The sequence below is a fragment of the Biomphalaria glabrata genome, chromosome 15, assembly GCF_947242115.1.
Source record: "Biomphalaria glabrata chromosome 15, xgBioGlab47.1, whole genome shotgun sequence".
NCBI classification, from domain to species: Eukaryota; Metazoa; Mollusca; class Gastropoda; family Planorbidae; genus Biomphalaria; species Biomphalaria glabrata.
This window is the reverse complement of record NC_074725.1, coordinates 10,396,307-10,417,964: the sequence shown is the minus strand read 5'-3', so window position 1 is coordinate 10,417,964 and position 21,658 is coordinate 10,396,307. Positions and strand designations below refer to the sequence as shown.

Sequence of the window (21,658 nt, the reverse complement as noted above, 5' to 3'; positions counted from 1 at the left end):
TCCAGACTTGCTGATCTCCATCTCTGGAAAACCACAAATTCTCAAACTGTATGATGACATGTATGCACTACACAAAACAGCAGGGTGTCTGTTCAGGACTTTTGCAAGAGAGGATTTGAGCCTCTCAAGCCCTCACTCAAAGAAGAAGTTTGATGATGATAATATATAATAATTACGAATGCAAAATAAAATTACTGCTATTAACATAATGAATTAGATGTGGTCTTTTTCCTATATAAATTAAAGATTATTATATTAGAACTTTTTTTTTTTTTCAGAAACTTTTTTCCTGATAATGTTGTTGGTGCAGCAATTTCACAGGTCAGTACATTTTTTGGTATTCAAATGTGAGAAAAGATTTATTTGATGTTTAGAATCACATCTGTAACATTTTATATCGCTAGAAGAATCTAATATCTCTCTTTTAAGTGAAAAAAAGTTCATTATGAGTGAACAGGATTTTAAACTTTTAAATTATATTAAACACAGTATTATTATTATTATTGAATATTTTATATATTGAATTTGATCTCACATATTTGTAAAATGTATTTATCTTAGACAGTTACTGTATATGAAAAAAAGGAATCTCATCAAATCATTGCTAACTCTACTAACAATGTCACAAAGATTGTTGTCACGCTAGAGAGAAGCATTGGGAAATCAGATGGAATGAATATCTTAGGTAAAGTCATAAGTTTTCAATATCTTTATTGCAATAGCAACATCTAAAAACACACACAAATAAAACTTTTTCGAAAGAAAAAAGTTTTTGGTAAAAAAAAATGGTTTGTATTAAAATTTGTTTGCCATATTTGATTATTCCATTCAGACTTTTTTTCTTTCTGTTATTTCTTGTTTGCATCTACAAGTGATAGACATTTATTTTGGAAATAGCTTCCTTAAGACATGGACATTAATACAAACAAGAAGAAATGTGACAATGTATTGATGACTTTTATTCAATTCTTGTGTAGTATGAAATATCCCTCATAGTTAGACTTAGACTACTTTAGATAGTTTATTTCAACAACATTCAGGAGGGGCTCAAACAAAAAGTAATAAAAAATATCTTATAGAACTTTAAATATCATTGCCTCAAAAAGCTCAATCATAAACAAAGTGTATGGCTTCTGGTAGCCTAAATCCAAGACCCTTCCCACTCAGACTCAGTAAAACACACAGAAACAGCTAGGGGTTAGTTTGTATCCTTCTTTATCCCACATGTGGCCAGTATGTTAGAAAAAAAGTGAACATAAAAAAAAATACTCTTTCTTTTGGAACCTCCTGTAGGATTTGTACTCTTATCTTATCTTATATAATACAGACGTTACTTCAAAAAAGAAGATGATTACGTCCTACGCGTCATCTTCTTTTTGGAACATCTTGTAGAAGTTGTACTCTTTCTTTTTGGAACATCTTGTAGAAGTTGTACTCTTTTTTTTGACAGCCATGTTGATGGGATATGCTTTGATCACAAAATTATAAAAAAAAAAAACAACTTTTCATGCATATGCAATGGGAGAAAGAGTGATTGCTTTGCCTTGATAAGCTGTCTCAGCCCAGCTTATTGTACACAACACACCACTTTGCTTTCACTGGTGCGCGAAATTTAAAAATATCGTTCAGCCATTCATCATATATTAGAAATTTGGTGGTATATTGGAATTAATGGTTATTTGTGAAAGTCAGCTGTAACATCGAGCCATTAAACAGACCAGTCATTAAGTCACTAGGCCAATAGAAGAATATATATGTACCATGTAATTAATAATAAATAGAGAATTAGAAATTTTGGTTCACACTCAGTCATCATCATTTGAATCGTTAACTGACTATGAAGGTAGTTTTACAATGTCTTTGACCGAAATTCTTCACTTCTGCTTGTCTACTTCTTTGTATCTTGAAACTCACACATTACTTCATTCTAAATAAGTTACGGAGTCTGACAACGTCATCACAAAGAAAGAAATGGAATGTTAGAAACAACAATCTTTATTGAAAAAAGAAATACAAATATTACATCCTTTCCTTTTTTCCCATTTTATATTATTCTTTCTTTTTTTTGCCTTCAATTTGTCAAGACCTTCACGCTGCCACTTGAAAAAAAAATTAAAAGAATTCATTTCTAATCAAACAAATAAATTCCCTACTTAGGTCTTATCACCATCTGTACAGCTATTGGTATAGCAGCCAATGCAACTTTATCTGTGAACAGTGAATTTCTGAGATTTTTCAAACAAGCTCAAGATGTGATGTTTGTCATTATCCGTTGGCTGTTTTGGTAAATTTTGTTCTTTATATTCTTTACTAATGTGGGTTGTTTTTTTTTCATGAAGTTTTAAGCCCTCATAAAAAAAAAACAACTTTTTGTCTACAAAAAAAATTTATTTTAGTGATTAATTGCTTTAGAACAAAATGTTTCTTTGTAAAAGAAGAAAATATGGGGGCTCTATTTTTAAATTGCTTTTATATAGCACAACTTTCATGCTTATAGCACTGGACTACCAGACTTAAGCTTAATAATATATTCTACATATATGGCCTAGTATACATTTGGTTAAGGCAAGGCTTATATTAGACTTGTTATTAGTTTTAAGATATAGTATTACTTTAATTGCCATGTTTGAAAATAAAATGCTGCCACACACACATGCATAGATTTAAAAAGATTTATACTTTTTAAGTGTAAATTTAAAAAAAAATATTATTTTTTTTTGATACAACAAATTTGAACATTGAGACTTTTATATCAATCACATTTATATGTTGTATTTGTTCCTTTGACAGGACCACACCCATTGGCGTGTTAAGTCTGATAGCCAAGTCCATTGCTGCTGTCGATGACATAGCTGAAGTCTTTCGCTCCCTGGGGCTGCTGGTCGGGGCTGTAATAGTGGGTCTGGCCATACATCTTCTGATTGTTTTACCAGCAGTGTATTTCTTGTTGACCAGAAAGAACCCATACCTCTTTCTCATTAGATGTATCAGGCCCTTTATTGTTGCCTTTGCAGCTACTGCAACGTAAGTCTTTAGATTGGTTCTTTGTAAAAACTGAATCTATTTTAGTATACATTAAATCGAACAATATAAAAGATATACAGAGAATGACTTAGGTCCATGTATTTAGGGTCTTTAGTCAAATATTGTATTCAATTTAAGTTGTGTAAATATTATTTAGTGAACTCATTTAAGTCCATGTGTAATTACATCATTTTTAAATCAAACCTCTGCTGCCCTAACTTGGGAAAGGCTTTGGGAGTCAACTCTGAGGAAAAAAAGCTGGAGCTGGTGACCCTTAGGGAGCTTGCAGCACACAGTGCTACACTTTGGAGAACCTGTGACTCTGCAGGCACCTGCCATATCTTTGAACACATATCAGCTGTGGTGAGAGAAGAAAACTACTGTGTGGTTGACATTGTTTGACCATAGGTAGCACCCAAGCTTTCTCTCATTTCTTTGCGTTGATCCATAGTCCCTTAGCTATAGAATGTTATTCAGTGGTTTCATGTAATTTATGTTGATTGTAAAAGCAACAGGGAACATCTGAAACATGTGAAAAACATCCTCTTCCATCAATGTTAGCAAGCGCTAAGTGAACAGGAACATCCTAAGTGAACAGGAACACATTGAAGATGTAATGATAATAGATAATTTGAATTCATTTTAGTTAGACCTATTTATTACTGCTCTCTCTCTCTCTCTTCCCACTTGTTTAAATGCAATTTGAATTCATCACTTTCTAACTATTTGTTTCACCAATATATTTCAACAGATCGGTAGCCATGCCAGATATGTTGACATCTGCTGACAAGAATAATGTCGCAAAACACGTCAGTGCCTTTGTCATCCCGATGTCAGTTACTCTTCACGCAGATGGTAGCGCCCTCTACATCACTTCAAGTGTACTTTTTCTGGCTCAGACATCAAGTTTGGGAGTCAGTGTTGGGGATATTGTTGTCACTGGGTAATTTTGTTTGTATTGTATATATAAATTTAAATACTTCAGTTTGCGACATGCTATTACTGAAGATAATTACATTGTAGCCCAAACCTCCAGCAGGGGCATTACAGCTGGGACCACAGAGTGACATTTCAAAGCACATACCTGGCAGCCATATCCTATATTTATACACTATCCTAATGTCACTTTATGCTCTAAGGTTAACCAAATGCTCTTTATCTCTGTCTACCAGTATACTGAGTTCAGTTTTGTCATTAGCGATACCGCCAGTGCCTAGTTCATCCATTGTCACTCTGATCATCATTATGACATCATTAAACATCCCGTTGCAAGGTGTCGCTCTTCTGTTTGCTGTGGAGTGGTTATTGTAAGTTGTTTTATAGTTATCTCTTTAAAGCATTAACTTTTTTTCAATTGTTTATTGTGTTAAATAGACATTAAATGGAAGTTTAAATTCACACGTAGTTAAAGTATTTCCAAAAGCTTTAACAGGTACAAAAATAAAATGGTTTTCCTTTAACATGATACATTAAGAACTCCCAGACATTTTGAAAGATAAGTTGTAGATGAAATATAATTCAGTTTATATAAGACCAAGTCTTTGTAGCTTTTGACAAAATTTTACTAAGTAACTTAACCAGGAGATCATTAAGTGAAGTGTATGAGAAGGAAGCTGTGCTGCAGGCTGTGCATTATTCAATAGAAACTGCTAGAAAAAATTGTCAATGACCAACAAGTTAAGAGGGGAAAAGAGTCTTTTTATTGCATAATCATTTCACTCTAAAAAAAAAAAAAGACACTTTCGACTTGGGGTAAAGTATTTGTAATATAGTACAAGATACCTATGATAAGATGAATGCTATGATAAGATGAATGCTATGATAAGATGAATACATACTTTATGGCAATTGTTGGAAAGCTATTGTTTTAGTCAACATTAATTAATATTATAGCCCAAAAATATTTTATCTATATATAGTTCTGTCTTAAATTATTTTAATATTTAACTGTTTAGAGGTCTTATTGAAAATCTCCTTGCATTATTATTCACTATCTTTAAACTACTATTTCAATGCTAGGCATTGATTTCAAAACTATAAATTGAATTCATTAAGAAAATACAACAGGATCAAATAAACCAAATACTTCCTTGTCTATTTTTTTTTTCTTTTATAGAGACAGGTTTCGTTCGGGGGTCAATGCCATTAGCCATGTCATGGTTGCAGCTTTCACATCTGCAATTTGTGGATCAGGTTCTACAGAACAATTGGAACAAAACATTGAAAGTCCAAAATCCACAGAAATAGTTCAGCAAATCTCAGAAACTGACAAGGATAAAGAAGACGAGACACAAAGATCAAAGTTATAACTTCCCCTGATCAGAAACATGTTGTTTGTAAATAATTAAAATAAAAGAAACAAAAGTATGTACATGTATAAATAGTTTATTTATTACAAAACATAAAAAAGTGCCAAGAGAGGCGTTGGAGAACATGTTAAATCTGTCAATTTTTGTTAATTTTACCAAGAGACTGATAAAATTCCAATAAAATGTGCATTAAGAGAATTTATGGAAGTGGGCAAGGGTAATATGGGTCTGAGAGTGTCTATGTCAAACTAGACTGGAGTATTTACTAATATGTTTCTCAAACTGGGGAATACCTATTCCTAACAGTCCATAGAGAACTTTAGCAGTCTGCTAAGGAAGGAGGAGGTATATGAACAAAATTTTAGGTAATGGTGACCATTAACTTCAATGAATAATTTACCTGCCTTATGTTTGTCTATTAATTTGATAAAAAGTAAGGGGGAGGGGGCTACATGTAGTGGATTAGTCCACTTAAGTCTTTGTTTTTAAAAGCTAAGAAATGCTACTATATTATGGCTCTTTAACGCTGGAGGCATTTGCATTAAAATACCTTTGTATGGTACAGGGCCTGAGACCCATGATCTTTGAGGGTGAATCAAATACCTTTGTATGGTACAGGGCCTGAGTCCCTTACTCTTTGAGTGTGAACTTGTATCCAGATGTCAATACATTCTCATTTTAGTTAAGACCTATATTAATCTTTAAACTCCATAGTTCCAAGTTGTTCATAAAGCATTTGCATGTTTTAAAAATAAGAATCTCTTTGTCTCATGGAGGCATACATTTATTTCTCAGAAGAAATAAAAAAACAAGTTTAAATGTATTTCAGCAATAGCATTCTTAAAAAAAAGCATTAAATAATATTGGATGTACCATCTTGTTGGCATAAAGATTCTCATCTTACAAAACTAATAATCTAATCTAATAACTAGATTTAGGACCAGAATTTCAGGTGTTTTAGTACTTCAAAGGGATAAATTTGGATTTCTATTTCTCTCTACAAATTTCACCAGAGGATGGTATAAAAATTAAAATTTTGTTTTGTCTTGAATCAGATCTTTGGCGCAGTAAGTTAATAAAAGTTTGTTAGTCATAATTTTAAAAGAAAAAAGGAATCATTTAAAATAAAAAAATTAAGTTGTTTTTTTTTTCTGAAGATGTGTGACTTTAGGTTTTGTTTAATTTGAATGCATAATACTTTTAGCTGAGACTTCAGGCACTTTTGTAACATTTGGTTGTTTATAAGTTTGTTTTTTGTAGCAAAATGACAGACCTTTCTGTGCAGGATGTGTCATGTTGTTCAGAGACCTTTCTGTGCAGGATGTGTCATGTTGTTCAGAGACCTTTCCGTGCAGGATGTGTCATGTTGTACATAGACCTTTCTGTGCAGGATGTGTCATGTTGTTCAAAAATCTTTTGAAATATATACATCTCTAATTAAATAAGGCCTGCATACTGTGCTTGTATGATTATACACTATTTTTTATATTTTGATTATTTCTAAGAATTATGATTTATTACATGTTGGGATCGAATACATTGTCTCATATACATATCCTTAGTCCACTGTTTTATTTACATATCCTGGTTTAACATTCCTTATTTATCATGGTCACAATTTTAACATTGTTTTATCAATTTATCTGGATGTCTATCAATGCCAATAAGGGAGAATTTCAAGTCAACACTAAAGATGACTGAAGAGAAATTGCATTTATACATTGTCTTGGATATTCCTACTCTGTCGCTGACATATCCAGTTACATTTATGTGACATTTCCAACTTCTTTCAATCTTACAAAAGGTTGTACATCTGTATTTGACATGGTTGAGAGTAGTTTATCTTTTGCAATACCAAAATATATATTTTATATTCAAATAATAACCCCATAGAAAGGGTGACTTCTTGTAGCCTTTACAAGTCCACTTGTTACGCTACCCTAACTGCCACACAATGTTTGACATGCACATCAAAGTTACTTACACACAAGATTGTACCAGAAATTGTATTACTAATAAATCTTTATTCTACTTTAACTAGAGATGTGACAGGGTGATAGTAAATATCCTAGAGTTAGTTTAGGGCTTGATAATGTGTGAGAGATAGTAAATATCCCAGAGCAGGGAGATAGTAAATATCCTAGAGTTAGTTTAGAGCTTGATCATGTATGAGGCTTACCAAAATATTGTTTTCATTCATTTTCTTGGCCTTTCTGTTGCCTTGTTACATGAGTTTCTGGCAGATATCTAGTGTTGTCCTCTGATTATCAGTAGTGATGTCTGCCAGATATCTGGTTATGTATGCTGAGTGTCTGGTGGTGGTGCATGCAGAGTATGAGTACAGGGTGGTGTATGTTTTCTTTGACTACAGGGTGGTTAAACCATTCTATTCTTTATTGTTTGTAAAGTCTGTTGGTGTTGCACCAAACAATCTTCCTTAAGTCATTGCCTCTTTACAAATATTTTTGGATTCAACAAACATTACTCACCTCTCTACAAGTTCTATGTGTTTGAACCATTCAGAAATGCACCCATTCATTGATTTGAAACAAACTTAATTATTTTAAATATGTTACAACACACATCTATCTGTTAATGTGCTGCTTTGATTCCTTTTCTAAACATTCGTACACACACACACAACACACCATTTTAAAATTCTCCAGTGCGTGAAAGAAGCAATGTTTTAATAAAAAATTATTTTTTTTTACAAGTGCCACAAATGATTTTTTAAAATTTATAATAGAAATATATGCAATTGTACATATTTATATAATGTTATATGAAAAAAATAATACATTTTGTTAACATAAGCAGTGAGTTAATTTTTTTTTTTAGTTCTTAGATTTTAAAATGTTATATTGAATTATAATGTCAAATTCATATGGTTAATAAGAATATATAAATCTTAAACAATGTACAGCCTTGAACCATCACATCTGCTACTACATAACAAATATAAATGAACATATCATTTTTGACCGTCAATATCAATTATGATATATAACTAATAATAACCATCAATATCATAATAACTCTTAGTTCTACATATTATTTGAAAGGCATAAAAAAATGAAGAATGTGATGTAGTTAAGGCCTCGTGTGTTCTTAGAAAACAAAAATTAAATATATATCTTTTCCAGAAAGTTAAGCCTTAAAACTTTGTCATTGTTCACATACTCCCATCACTTCTAGTTGGCATTGAAGCATATCTGCTAGGAATATGTGCTCAAAAGTACATTTTTTATCTGCTGCCAACTCTGCCTTATTTCCTTGAAAATTTAAAAGGATTAACAATTAAACAGGTTTTTTTTAAAGTAAGGTAAGGATGAAACAAAAGGTGAAAATTAAGGAAACCAGTCGGCATGCCAAAATCAAGACAAAAAATATGAATAGGGCAGACTGCTTTTTGGACTACATATCCATGACTCAACTAAAAACAGATAATATAAAAAAATAAAAAATCCATTCCTATTTTATTTTCAAATAATAAGCAAACTAAACAGTCATATATATATATATATATTATATATATTTTTTTTTTATTGAACAATAAAGAGAAAAAAACTGACCAGTATGGGGATCAAAAGATGCTTTAACAGCTTAGCTAACCCACCATACTACAAGAGATCAAACCTGAATGTATAGATCTAGATAAAGTGAAAATGTATCTGCATACCATAAAACATACATTTAATTTCATTCAAAAACAATAAAGTGATCTTTATGTAATTTTAATTAAATATCACAGTATGAATTTAGGTACACCAATGTCAACTCAATAGCATCATGAACAATTGCCCAAAATAAACAATTGAAACTCTGTGGGTTGGACTTTGATGAAGTGTGAGCTTAAAGTAGGAATTTGAAATAAAGTTTAAGTCTGTTCAAATTCAAATATGATTCAGTACTGAATGAGTGTTGATTGGTGGACTGGTACAGAGGTCTGGCATTATGAGCTGTGTTGGTGTTTTAGGATGTCTGTTTGAAGGTGACAACTTTTCAATGAACAAAATAAAATGTTAGAATTTACTTTTTATGCAGACATTTAATGAAATAACATAAATAGCTCATTTTTCCATTTCCTCTTTTCTCAGCAACTTCTGACAAGAGCAACTCTAATGCAAAATGGCTTGCTTTTTCCACCACTTCAAATATAACTGAGGTCACAAAAAAGAAAAAATCATAACTCAATTGAACCTATTGCTATCTCCAGTTGAGTTTTGTGGCTATCACCAGAATATTCATTTCTTCCCCCAAAGTTTCAATAGATTGTCACTGAAATATGCAAATGTTCTGCATCAGCCGCTTAAAATGCCTCGATATAATTCAACACATGCATCTGAATCAAAGCAGGTGCCTTGTGAAGATATAATTCAAATTTTACAGTAAATAATGATTATAATATTATTATCTTGATAATAAAGATTTATCTTATTAAATGCAAATAAAAAAAAAATAAAAAAATAAAAAGTTATGAGGGGGACATAAATCAAGAGCAATCATGAGCAGCATGAGCAGTGTAATATTTTTGGTTTTGAGCTAGTGGAAATATTGATCTGATTGAAACTTTCTTTGGTGGATTGTTTTAGTCAAGATTTCCTCTCTCGTCAAATAAAGGGTAGAAATGTTACACAAAACTCAAATATTAAATGAATCATAATTAATTGAACTATTTATAGTTTTTATTTTTTTATTTTTTTTTAAATATACAATTCATGTATTATAAAAAAAACTCAAAAATTGTATGTAAAAAAAAAAAAAAAAAAAGATATTAACCCATTTAAATGTGTAATTTTTAGTACCCTTTCTCCTAAGTATTTTATGCAGACAAAATTGAAAGAAACAAATGACAAGCCATTTCTTTGTGCATTGATATATCACAAACCTACAGAAAAACAATGCTCTAATGTGACTCCACATATAATTGTGCACAATGAAAATGTCAATAGTTAAATTTCTTAATGATTCCCCTTCTCCCACAAATCATAAGAAACTTGAAAAAAAGAAAACAAAAAAGCTCTGGGTTCTGACCTGGACAATGAACATTACAATTACATATACACATTTTTGTTAATAGTGCACATTTCTAGAGCAATTATTTCTTAAACTTTTTGAATAATGTGTCAAACAAACAAAAAATTATCAAAACAAAATAATCTTTCGTATGTGATCATTGGATGTGACAGTGAAACTGTTTACCGGCTATTGTTACATTTACATTAAGTTTATCACAAAAGACATTTTTTTTTCTTGTAATGTCATGAGGTAAGCAAAGCTTCAAATCACCAGACAACACAATTTCAACAGACTGCCCAAACTACTTGGATCAGTAACAAACAGTAATACCATATGATCATCTAGGAGAGACACATTCTTTAAGCTGCAAAGTTTCTTGCTATCAAACAACAAGTAATCCCATTGAAACACTTGTTCTAAAAATATCTCACTCTTAATTCCCTAAACTTAAGCAACATCCATTGGGGGACCATAGACGTCTTAACTATGTAGAAGTCTGTATAGAATGGGTCATGTTCAGGGACATCACATCTAAGATTCTGGGAGCCACTGAAATGAGTTTTGTTAGCTAGAAAATAATGAAAAATGTTTTGACTTCTTAAAGTCCAAGCTGGCAAGAAACAATGTGTAAGCAGAAGCCAGATAAAACTTAGTGAGGCAAGCTAAGAGAGGGATATTTACAAATGATAGCATTAAGAAAAGAGAACTATTCATACAAGTGACAACCCAATAGTAACATACATTTACACTTTATTTACTTACTATCAAAATACAAAAAAAGATATCGGGATGTCAAGGTTGCTGGCTAAAACAATATTCACCAGCTAGCATCAATGTCCCTGTGTCATTCCAAAAAATGTAAAGTACTCAACTAAAAACAAGTCTATTTTGAATGGTAACAATCACAGACTTAAAGGGAAACTCCGATAGTTTTTCAAATTTTAGTTATTGACATATTTAAATTCTGCGTAAAAAGTTGTAATAGTAAACATTATATCATTTTTTATTTAAATGCTCGGAAAATTTTATATTTAATAAATTAGACAGAAAATTCTCCACGCCCCCAAAAAAACGGGGTTCTGCGAGATGTTTTTAGTTTTTAAAAACGTGACGTCACGAAGGTGCTGGCTAAATATAGATCTAGACCTATATAACCGATAAACTCTCTAGTCTAGATCTAGACCTATCGGATCGCATTTATTGTTACGCTTCACAGCTAGATCTAGTCTCCACGTTGATTTATAATCGGTCATTGTTTATAAACCTCTATTTCTACTTGAAGAAAATTAAATATTGTTCTTCAGCTTGTTGCAGTAGTTCCAATCACAAAGATAAAATCAGCAAGTATGCTGATACAGAAATTAGTGTCTCTTTTCATTTGTTTCCAAGAGATGAAGTTTTAAAGGGAAAATGGGGAAAATTTATTCGCCTGAAGAGCAAATATTTTACAAAGGCATTAGCTAATTCCTGTTTATGCTCAAACCATTTTGAGAGAAGCTGTTTCAGCAACTTCACTGCTGTGGAAATGGGATTTTAAAAAAAAATTGAAGTTAATACCAGGTGCAGTACCAACAATACATTGGATTTCCAGGCCAAAGAATTCAATTAATGATACTACTGAGACATTTTAAACAACTGAAGTTCATAAATATAAATGAAATCAGATTTGTGAGCTAGAAATTTACTACGAATACTAGATCTACTATTAAATTTCTTATTTAATAAGTAGATCTATCGTCTACGAAACTCAATTCCAACTTTTTAACTTTTGACCTTGGGGGTGTGTCTCGCTGGCTGAGCCAGCGTCAAGCTCTCTCATCACTTTTTCCATGTCAACCAATGTTAGGTCGAAACAGCACAAAAAAATCATAATTTTCTTACGGTCAAACATACAGTCATAATTTATACACCATTAGAAATTTCTTTTAAAGTATTTTAATGATGTAATAACGAAAAAAATTTTTTATCAAAGATAATTTCTTTTTCGCCTCCCTATCAATGAGTATCAATAGGATTTGAGTGCACCGTCGTGACGTCACACAGAAATTCAGTGAAAATCTGACTGTTTTGGATGCGCAGAAAAATTATGTCACAAAAACATCAATTACTAAGTTATTCTTGCAAATAAAAAAAAAAGAATAATATATTCATTATCTATAAATCAAAACACATATTATATCAAAAATTGTCAAAACCATCAGAGTTACCCTTTAAACATAGACTACAATCACAGACTGACTCCATTATTTTAAATAATAACTTTGTAACATTGTCTCAGGATCATGAAATGTTTCTTTGATAGATGACTAAGCTGATATAGACCTGCAGACTCAAAAAAGATTCTAAAGTTTCAGCCTAAAGATTGTACAGAACCTAAATCTTTAGGAATGAACAAACTTGGAAGGTCCAAGGGTAGTAGACAAAAAAAAAAGGTGGAAATAAAGAACAAAGTAAAACATAAAACTACAGACTGGACATTAGTGAGAGCAATAACATCAGTATTTGTTATATGATAAGAACAATGTAAGTCAGAAGTTACTATAATTCAATATTAGCAGTAGGCTAGTAACACAATCAAAATAAAATAAACTTAATGATAATGTGAACGAGTCAAAGTTGGAAAGCTAACAATTTTATGCTCCCACCTTATTGAATAAGCTCGTATTCTAATCAGGTAATGAAAAGATACTATAAGCCTTCACTTTCACCTTTGTAAACTGTGGTCAGACACTGCTTTCAGTCCATTTCTACAACTCCATAAAATTGTTACACACAAATCTCACTACTACCAAATGTTTTCTCCTTGTGATAACATTATTATTGCATAACATAAACATTGCTAGAAGTTTCCAGAAGAAAACAAAAACATGAAACCAAATGCATAAATCCACAGAGAATATCAAAACTAGAATCTACTCTGTACAAATATCTAGAACACTACAAATTGTTCTTTCATGGAAACTAATTCGTCCCACCAGAATAGGGGCAACTTCTAAGTAAGATAAACAACAAAACCAAATAAAGATTCAGTTGATATTGTTGTCAAGAAAAAAAGTACAAAACTGATATAACTTACTTCAATAATAATAATTAAAAAAAAAGTTTAAATATCACTTTAAAGTCTGAAGATCTTTAGATAAAAGTAAAATGAAGTCAACATGTGTGGCCAGAGTATCTGCTCATGGATTAATCACTTTTATTTTCTGATGCAAGGCTACTGTTAAAAACTCAAAGCACATTGGTTACAAGTAACTCATCCATCTAACCAGGTTTGAAACAAGGAACTTGCAGGTCTACTCTGATGAACAAACATCAATTATAAAATGTTTTCAAAATTGTTACAATTGATATACCACCTGCCAACACATTTCTCTACATGAGCCTTCATTTATAAATATTCATAGGAAGAGATTATCTACAATTGAATTGACATTAATGAAAAAAAAATGTTTTCATCATCTTGAGTTATGAACAGACCAGCTGTTCACTAGACATTCAATGGACAAGAAACAGTTGGTTTTTTTTTACTGCCCACAAATTGCACTATTCATACTGTTAGTGTAAACAGGAAACAATAACATTGGCAAATAAATTTCTAACATCATCAGAAAACATCACATTAACAATAAGTCATGTATACTTGACACTTTTCTTGGATGAAAACAATGTTACTAAATAATGTTAGTAAATTAGGTTAATTGTAAAGAAAATGGACATGTACAAAAAATAGTATTTTTGCAAGACCAGTCAAATAGTCTGTGGCATTTTACATCTTGTGGGATATTTCTTTTTCCTTTGTAACTTCTTGTCTGACTAAAGAGGCCAATCCTTGATACACAGCTGCGGTCACAGGTTGGGTGTCAGTATTCACCAGGGGGAGTAGCACTTATAGTCAAATAATTAATACAATCACGTAAACAATGGTCTTAGTAAGAATTCATCATTGTAACCTGACTGAATATTTATTTTGCTTTTCACAGAAAATTGTCACTAGGATAACAGTAGAGTTCCTAAAAATCAGCCTACTGTGGACCAGATCGTTTGAGAAAATGTCGGATTATCGGAATGGGAGGGGGAGGGAGTAGATAAAAATACAGAAAATACAAAACTGAATTTATCTGAAGAGAACAAACTGCCCTTAAACAAAAGAAAATACTAAATGAAGGAACAGATCCTTAAACCACAAAAAAATTTAATACAGTACAGAATCAGCAAACATTTCTCAGATAAAACAGACCTCACATATACTTTACGAGGGCATCAAGCTTTCTATATTGAGAATTGACTTAAAAATTGTTGATGTTTTTTTTTGCCTCCTGAGTATATGAGAGAGTTATCCAGACTGCCAAGTTTTCAGGTGGTGAATATTTGCAACTCTACTGTATTTTTATTTGGACTCCAGACAAATGTGTTGGGACTAAGGGTATTGTCTACTTTAAAGAGGATAAGTTCTTACTATAAATTAATGCACCTAGTTTATAAGGGCAGACTATTAATTAAAAAAATCATCTGCTATTGAATGAAAATCAAAACAATAATAATCAGAATGTATTTAACCTAAGAAAAAAGACAAAAATAAATTCTCATTGAAGTTTACCAAATAACTGGGTTCTTTTTTTTACCGACACAGAGACAGCTACAGACTATATGTTAAAAAACATTAACAATCTCTGATCAAAAAATTTGTTGACATTCTTATCAAATCTGTGACTTCCAAAAAAAAAAAAAAAGGCTGGGGCAATTATAAAAAAAAATTATGTAAACAAAATTCTCATTTGCCAAAAAAACTTGTTCCATTCATTGTGAGCATTAATGCCAGGAGTTGGTCAATGACTGTACACTACTGGCAAATAGTTTTAACAGAAACAACAAAAAAGGGTCAACCCTTATCTCAGCGAGCTCGATTAATCCTCATGATTTCCCTAGTGCTCATGTATTCCGGGTTCTCATCAAAATGCTTATTCAGCCAGGTGAAGGTTGGCCTGTCAACTGGTTTGGCTGACCAGCATTTCAGCATAACCTCATAAACCACATCGGGGCACTTCTCAGGCCGGTTTAAACGATTCCCATCTTCTATGAACTTGATCACCTGTTGGGAAATGCAAGACATTAAATATAACTAGGTCTACGCTTTGGAAAGTATTGCAATTCAAAGGAAGTAACAACTAACACATTTTAGCCTACTAATAATCTAACTATTAATGCAGCTAAATTTTGTCTTCTATCCTGATGAGTTTCTAAATGGTTTTTTTTTTGTATTTTTCAAAAATTGTTTTGTTACTTAGCAATTGCATTTTAATGAGTTTCAATACTCGGCTGAAGTTGTGCCTAGTCTTTGAAAACATCTTTCTGAATTGAAGTCTCTCTCAAGAAGGAAAAGAACAATTTCAGTTCTAAGGTAATATAACTTTAAATTCTCAGAATCATTATGATCTGAAAGTGATTATTACAATGCTGATGTTTCAGCCAATCAAGATTCTCACCTCTACACCTGTCATGTCCTCGAATGGGGCCCCTCCGTAGGAGAACATTTCCCAAAGTGTGACTCCATAACTCCAGACATCACTGGCATGGGAAAAATGTCCAAAGTTGACACTTTCTGGGGCATACCTGAACAATAAAAACAGTTTATTAGATAACATAAGTATACAATTAAAAAAACAAAACAACATGTCATTACATTTTACCAAAGTATATCTTCAATTTGTTTGCACATACCACTTAATGGGCCACCTTCCTCCTTTTGTTGCCTTGTAGTACTCTTTGTCTGTGCCCATTGCCCTAGATAAGCCAAAATCACTGATCTTCACCTGTGGAGATAAATACTTAAATTACTATGTCTGCAAAAAAAAAGGCTACAGTTCAGAAACAAAACCATGGAATAAAAGAATATTTGGGTAAGGTAAAAAAAAACAACATTAAATTGAGAACAAATTTAATCCAATCAAAATTCTGAGTTTAGGAACACACCATTTCAAAAGTTTGCCTTCATTGCAATTGAGGAAAGCAGATGGTAGCAAATGGATGAAGAATTCTTAGAAAGGTCAGGGACACACATTTAAGTCCCAAAGAAAAGCCCTTGCAGACAGTGAAAATAAAATGTATACAGGTCCCTGGCAAACAATGGTTTTAACAGGCATTAGATGTGGCAAAAACTTGAAGGCAATCCTTTGTAATATTCTGAAGTATGAAAATAATACTTCTAACTAATTTGTCCAACAATGTTGCATTGATTTCACTAAATTACCTTGAGTACAACTGTACAACTGTGAAAAGTTGTAAAACTCAGTGAAAATAAATTAAATAGTAATTGTACTTTTTTTTTCATCTTCCTTCTCATTTTTATGTTGGGGAGTTTAGATGAGTAATCCTATATCTGAGATGAAATGTGCAGTGGTTTCCAGATTAGGCAGCTTTTGGTCTTTCTTCTAAGGGAGAGTTTTGGGGCCAGTGTCTTGTTCAGGTCTCTCAATAGAGTATGCAGCTTTAAAGGACATGGTCAGCATTCTCTGGTGAAGCTCTACTATGAAGCGAATTTCACTAGTCCAAATTTTAAGTGTTATCTCATTATGTTGTGTCTGGTTCTAAGGTGAATAATTATATGTACTTGAACTGCCACCCAAAAAATCTTTTGTTTTTCTTTATTATATATATCTGGATTGGAAAATAAACCAACTGTAGGCTTTGGTTAACTTCTCTCTCTGTGTAAGAACTATCCATATGTTTTACATAGGAAACTAAAGTGACACAACTTAAGTAGTCTATTCTGATGGTAAGTGCTCTAAAATTTCAATATAATGCTCCAAAAGGTTGTTATCGCTGGCAGTGGTAATTGTTTTAAGTGCACCATTACCTGTAAAATACATCTTATGGCATGCACCCTAAATAGCTTCTGACAACCAATCAAATTCCTGGCCTTCACATGCAGTTTAGATGTTGAACCAGGCAGAACTGTTACCACTGACAGCAGAAGTGGCAAAGGCAAGAAACTGGTGCCTAAACAGGTAAGTTACTTGAGGAAAAATCAGGAGCTGGAGCTACAATCTGGCAGAACCTACTGATCCCAAATTGTATTTGCCTTTCCTGTGGACACATCAGCTGTGTGGAGAGAGGCGAACTGCTGTTTGGGCGACTATAAATAATGCCTAGAGGCTTTCATCTCATTTACTCTCTGAATGAAGGAGGCCAACAATGATGGTGCTAGGAACAAACTTTGTCCTCCATTATCCCCCCAGCTGCCTAACAGGAGATTTGGACAACAGAAGAAATGGCTGTACTGTATCTAATAATCCTAAAAAATTTTAGGGCGAATTGAAACAAAAATCATAAAACATTATTACTTAATTTTTTCAGCATCACAAATGATTGTATTGTACCTTTTGTAAAGAAAACAGAAGGATGTTCCTGGCAGCCAGGTCACGGTGGACAAGTCTTTTGGTCTCCAGGTACATCATTCCCTGCGCAATCTGTGCTGCCCACAAGTAAAGCTCCTGCTTCACTCTGACCTTCTCTGGGTGGTCCTCAAGGTAATCTAACATGGAGCCCATGGGAACAAACTCTTCAACCTGAAGTTTGATAAATATGATAACCTCCTCTTTAGTGTGCAAAGAATGTTGACAAATTAACAAGTGCTTTGTTTTGAAGGTTAACCAATAAGAAAATATTTTAAATCCTGCTTACTTAAGCTTAATTGTATAAATTATGTAGAGAATAATGGAGTGTGTGTGTGTGTATAGTTTCTGATATAACTTTTATGAGGATTCCAGATATGAGTGGATAACAGGGGGTACAATGGAAGAGGATGGGCTGACCAAAGAGAGAACCACATGTTTTTACTGAATGAATAGCAGTCGTTTTGAAGTGAGTTGAAATGTGCATTTTTATTATATTTCTTGATTTAAATTGATAACTGTAAATAATTGTAAATTAAAGTCTTTTATTATTTTGTTTAAAAAAAAAAGTTTTATTCAAAATTTGTGTAAAAGTCAAATTATATGCCTACAAAGGTAAGTTGGACTAGCTGTCAGGAGCTACAACCCAACACACACCACCCCACCAACTATGATCAAAATATCTAATATGTAGCCCTAAGCTACGTTGTAACAATGTGAGAAACACTGGGATTTTCTGAACCAATGTTTAGTCTACGAATACTTTAATTTCCAATCAAAGGAGGAAGGTCTAGCTATCAACTAATAATACTGTCTTGCACTCAGTTGAGTCAAAAGAGCATAAAACATAAAAACAAAAGCTACATTAAGAGCCATGAGAAATCATGTTATGTGTCTTACTAGCATTAGAGGTGGTCCCTGGCACACCCCCAGGAGCTGGACAATATAATCATTCTTTAAAGACTGCATGACATGGGCCTCCAGTTTGAAGTCTTCAATGTTGCCCACACTGTGAAAAGTTTTAATGGCCACAGGAATCTGGTAATAAAATAAACATTGTCTGATTAATGCACATTTTATACAAGAGTAGGGTCCAATTCAATTCATTGTTATTTGTTAAGCTATATTTCTTAATGTTGTGTTTAAATGTGTAATTGCTGCATTCTTTTGGAACAAAAGGTTGGAATAAAAAAAAAAAACATGTGAAGGTTTGTAACCTTATCTTCAGCTTAACTCTTTCAGTGCAGCGTTAATGTAAATAACACAATTTCTTAGTGCATTTGTTTATCTTTTAATAATAATAATAATAATAATAATCTTTATTATCCGTAAGGAAATTTGAAGTGATTAAATGTGTTTAGTTTTGTGATTTTTTAATATTTATGGATTAAATGCTTAAGTAAAAGGTTAAATCTTTCAGTTTATCAATTTTTTAATGAATTTTTTAATGTATTGCGCTCAAGTTTAAAATTAATGGAAAAAAAAAACATTCTTAAATAATTTATATTTTATTTATATACTTTTATAATTCATTCATTTTCCTTTAAAACAAATCAAATATGTTAGATTATTTAATAAAATAAAAAAGTTATGTTAGTTTTAGTAACTCTACCCTCCCTGAAAATTTGTGTTCATCCCAGAAAACTCAATTTTTTTTTATCAAAATAATTCGCACTGAAAGAGTTAATGCTAGTACATCACATTCTTAATTCTAAACAATCTTGGATGTAAAAATGAGTGCAATAGAGTTTTCTCACTGTACATGGCAATGGTGTCAGATAGTACCTTGTGAGCTGACAATGTCAAAGTGTTGTGTACAATGCAAAACAAAATGTCTGAGGCTTTATAATTCAAATTTATATGGTGAATAAATAAGCTGTTGTTATTTACAAACCCCATCTTTCATGCTTTAGCCTACTCAATGCACTGTGGTCCAGGCTCTTTTGTGAACAGGTGAGGGGGGATGTGGGATAAGGTTTCTGTGATGACTTTAGGTGCTCAGCAAACACAATTCAGACAGAGGTTGGGGTTTGAACTAGTTATGTGGCCAAGGGGTCTATGCCATTGAGCCACATATCACATACTACAACCTGTCATGACAATGTGACCTCCACAAATACTGGTATTGATAATATACACTACTTGGGACTGAGTGAAAGATATCTGATTCTGGATAAACAAATGGATGGGGAAAAAAAAAAGGTTTCAACCTATACAAAAATATCCTAAGACTTACCTTCTCTTTTTTCAACAATGTTTTATTTATAATAAGCTCCCCTCTCAGCACTGACCCATATTCTCCTTTTCCCAGCTCACTTCCTGATGAAACAAACATCAATTTGTAAACATTTTTTCAATGCAATGGAAGCAACAGATGAACATTTTATTGCATTCTTTTAGTTCTATACCTATGTTTATTTATTTATTTATATTTACGTACCTATGCCAATGCCCAAACACCCTAGCCACTAGAACATAAATCCACAGGTGGGAGGGACCTATTTAAAGTTTGAGGCAGTAGGCCTACACAAGTTCTCTATACATATTTGTTTAGCATGTTCCAGACTTTCCTTAGGAATTGATGATTATTACACCCTAGATCAAACTGCTAGAAGGGGGGTTTGAGGGGGGCAGGTATTCAACCAATCATCCATGCTACTTGATCAGGGACTTCATCCTCAAACTTTGTTTCAGTGAGGTTTTGAAAGTCCCCAATCCTCTCTTTTAAAAGCCTGGTGACTGTGTGCAATACTTGTAGAATTTCATCATCCATGCCACTTGATCAGGGACTTCATTCTCAAACTTTGTTTCAGTGAGGTTTTGAAAGTCCCCAATCCTCTCTTTTAAAAGCCTGGTGACTGTGTGCAATACTTGTAGAATTTCATAGAGTTCAAGAACAGATGAGAATAGGAATAAGGCCTGCAGACAGTAGAAAAGTATCTTTTTTTTGTTATGCTCAGGCCCAAAATTTGGGGGGAGTCGCTGTAAAATATAGTCAAATTTAATAGTGCAGGCCTTTTTTTTACAACTAAAGTCACTAAGGGTATTGTAAAACTGAAGATAATGTTTCTCCCAGCCACAAAATTATACAATAAGAATGAGGACCCAGAAACATTTTTTTGTTGAAATTAAAAGAGATGAATGGACAGTAATTAGTGGAACACATAAAATAATGAACAAATCAAATTATATTCAAGGTTTCAGGCTAAATGATTCACATACATCAGTGTTTCCCAAAGTGGGGAACACGTACCCCTATGGGTAGGGCAAGAGTTTGGATGGGGTACATGTTGCACCTTATTAACTATTGTTATGTACTAGTTTAGAGAATATATTAGTTTTGTTAGAGAAATATATTGTGTATTGTTTTAGCAATGGCAGAAGTAGTGACATAGTAAGACAAACGAATGACCTAGTAGAATAGACAAACAGGAGAGCAATATGGCGATAATATAGAAGTAGTTTGTTTTGGATGATAATTAGAGAAGTATGACACGTTTATGAAGACTAGACGGACTTCCAATTTATAAATAAATGTGATATTTGAAATAGTAAAAGTCATTATCAAGTATATTATTAACATGTAATGTTTTGTGGCTAATGTGAAGTAATTAATGAGATAAAAGTGAAGTCAGATTAGATTAGCCCACAACATTATGTTGATTTTGACCTATCATTATGTTCAGTTAATAAATTAAAATTAATTATTGATAAGTTTTTTAATTCACATTCTTTAATATTATTTTATTTCATATTTATACAAATTACTGGTGTTCTTTTACAACTTATAAATACATTTTACAAAGACCAAATAGTGAATAAGGATGTTTCTTCAATGTCAGAAAGATTCTTTTTTTTTCTTTCAGACAATTCATTCTATTCTAAGAACAGCACAAAATAAGCCCACTAATTAAA

The 21,658-nt window shown here is 32.3% G+C and overlaps 2 protein-coding genes across 10 annotated transcripts in view; one reads left to right on the top strand and one right to left on the bottom strand.

The window, feature by feature from the left end:
* LOC106055717 (excitatory amino acid transporter 3-like) overlaps positions 1-8,146 on the top strand; it is a 35,533-nt gene extending 27,387 nt beyond the window's left edge. For all 7 annotated transcript variants that reach the window (XM_056011963.1, XM_056011964.1, XM_056011967.1 and 4 more), the window contains 7 exons: positions 279-321; positions 562-685; positions 2,158-2,284; positions 2,791-3,024; positions 3,776-3,967; positions 4,197-4,331; positions 5,141-8,146. In XM_056011963.1, the coding sequence (XP_055867938.1) occupies positions 279-321; positions 562-685; positions 2,158-2,284; positions 2,791-3,024; positions 3,776-3,967; positions 4,197-4,331; positions 5,141-5,333 (1,048 nt within the window). In that variant the 3' untranslated portion in view covers positions 5,334-8,146. The remainder of the gene's footprint in view (positions 1-278; positions 322-561; positions 686-2,157; positions 2,285-2,790; positions 3,025-3,775; positions 3,968-4,196; positions 4,332-5,140) is intronic.
* Positions 8,004-21,658, bottom strand: part of LOC106055738 (tyrosine-protein kinase HTK16-like) — a 27,600-nt gene continuing 13,945 nt past the window's right edge. For all 3 annotated transcript variants that reach the window (XM_056011961.1, XM_056011962.1, XM_013212158.2), the window contains exons 16-21: positions 19,980-20,062; positions 18,644-18,781; positions 17,729-17,917; positions 16,071-16,162; positions 15,836-15,962; positions 8,004-15,441 (exon numbers count right to left, since the gene is read on the bottom strand). In XM_056011961.1, the coding sequence (XP_055867936.1) occupies positions 15,244-15,441; positions 15,836-15,962; positions 16,071-16,162; positions 17,729-17,917; positions 18,644-18,781; positions 19,980-20,062 (827 nt within the window). In that variant the 3' untranslated portion in view covers positions 8,004-15,243. The remainder of the gene's footprint in view (positions 15,442-15,835; positions 15,963-16,070; positions 16,163-17,728; positions 17,918-18,643; positions 18,782-19,979; positions 20,063-21,658) is intronic.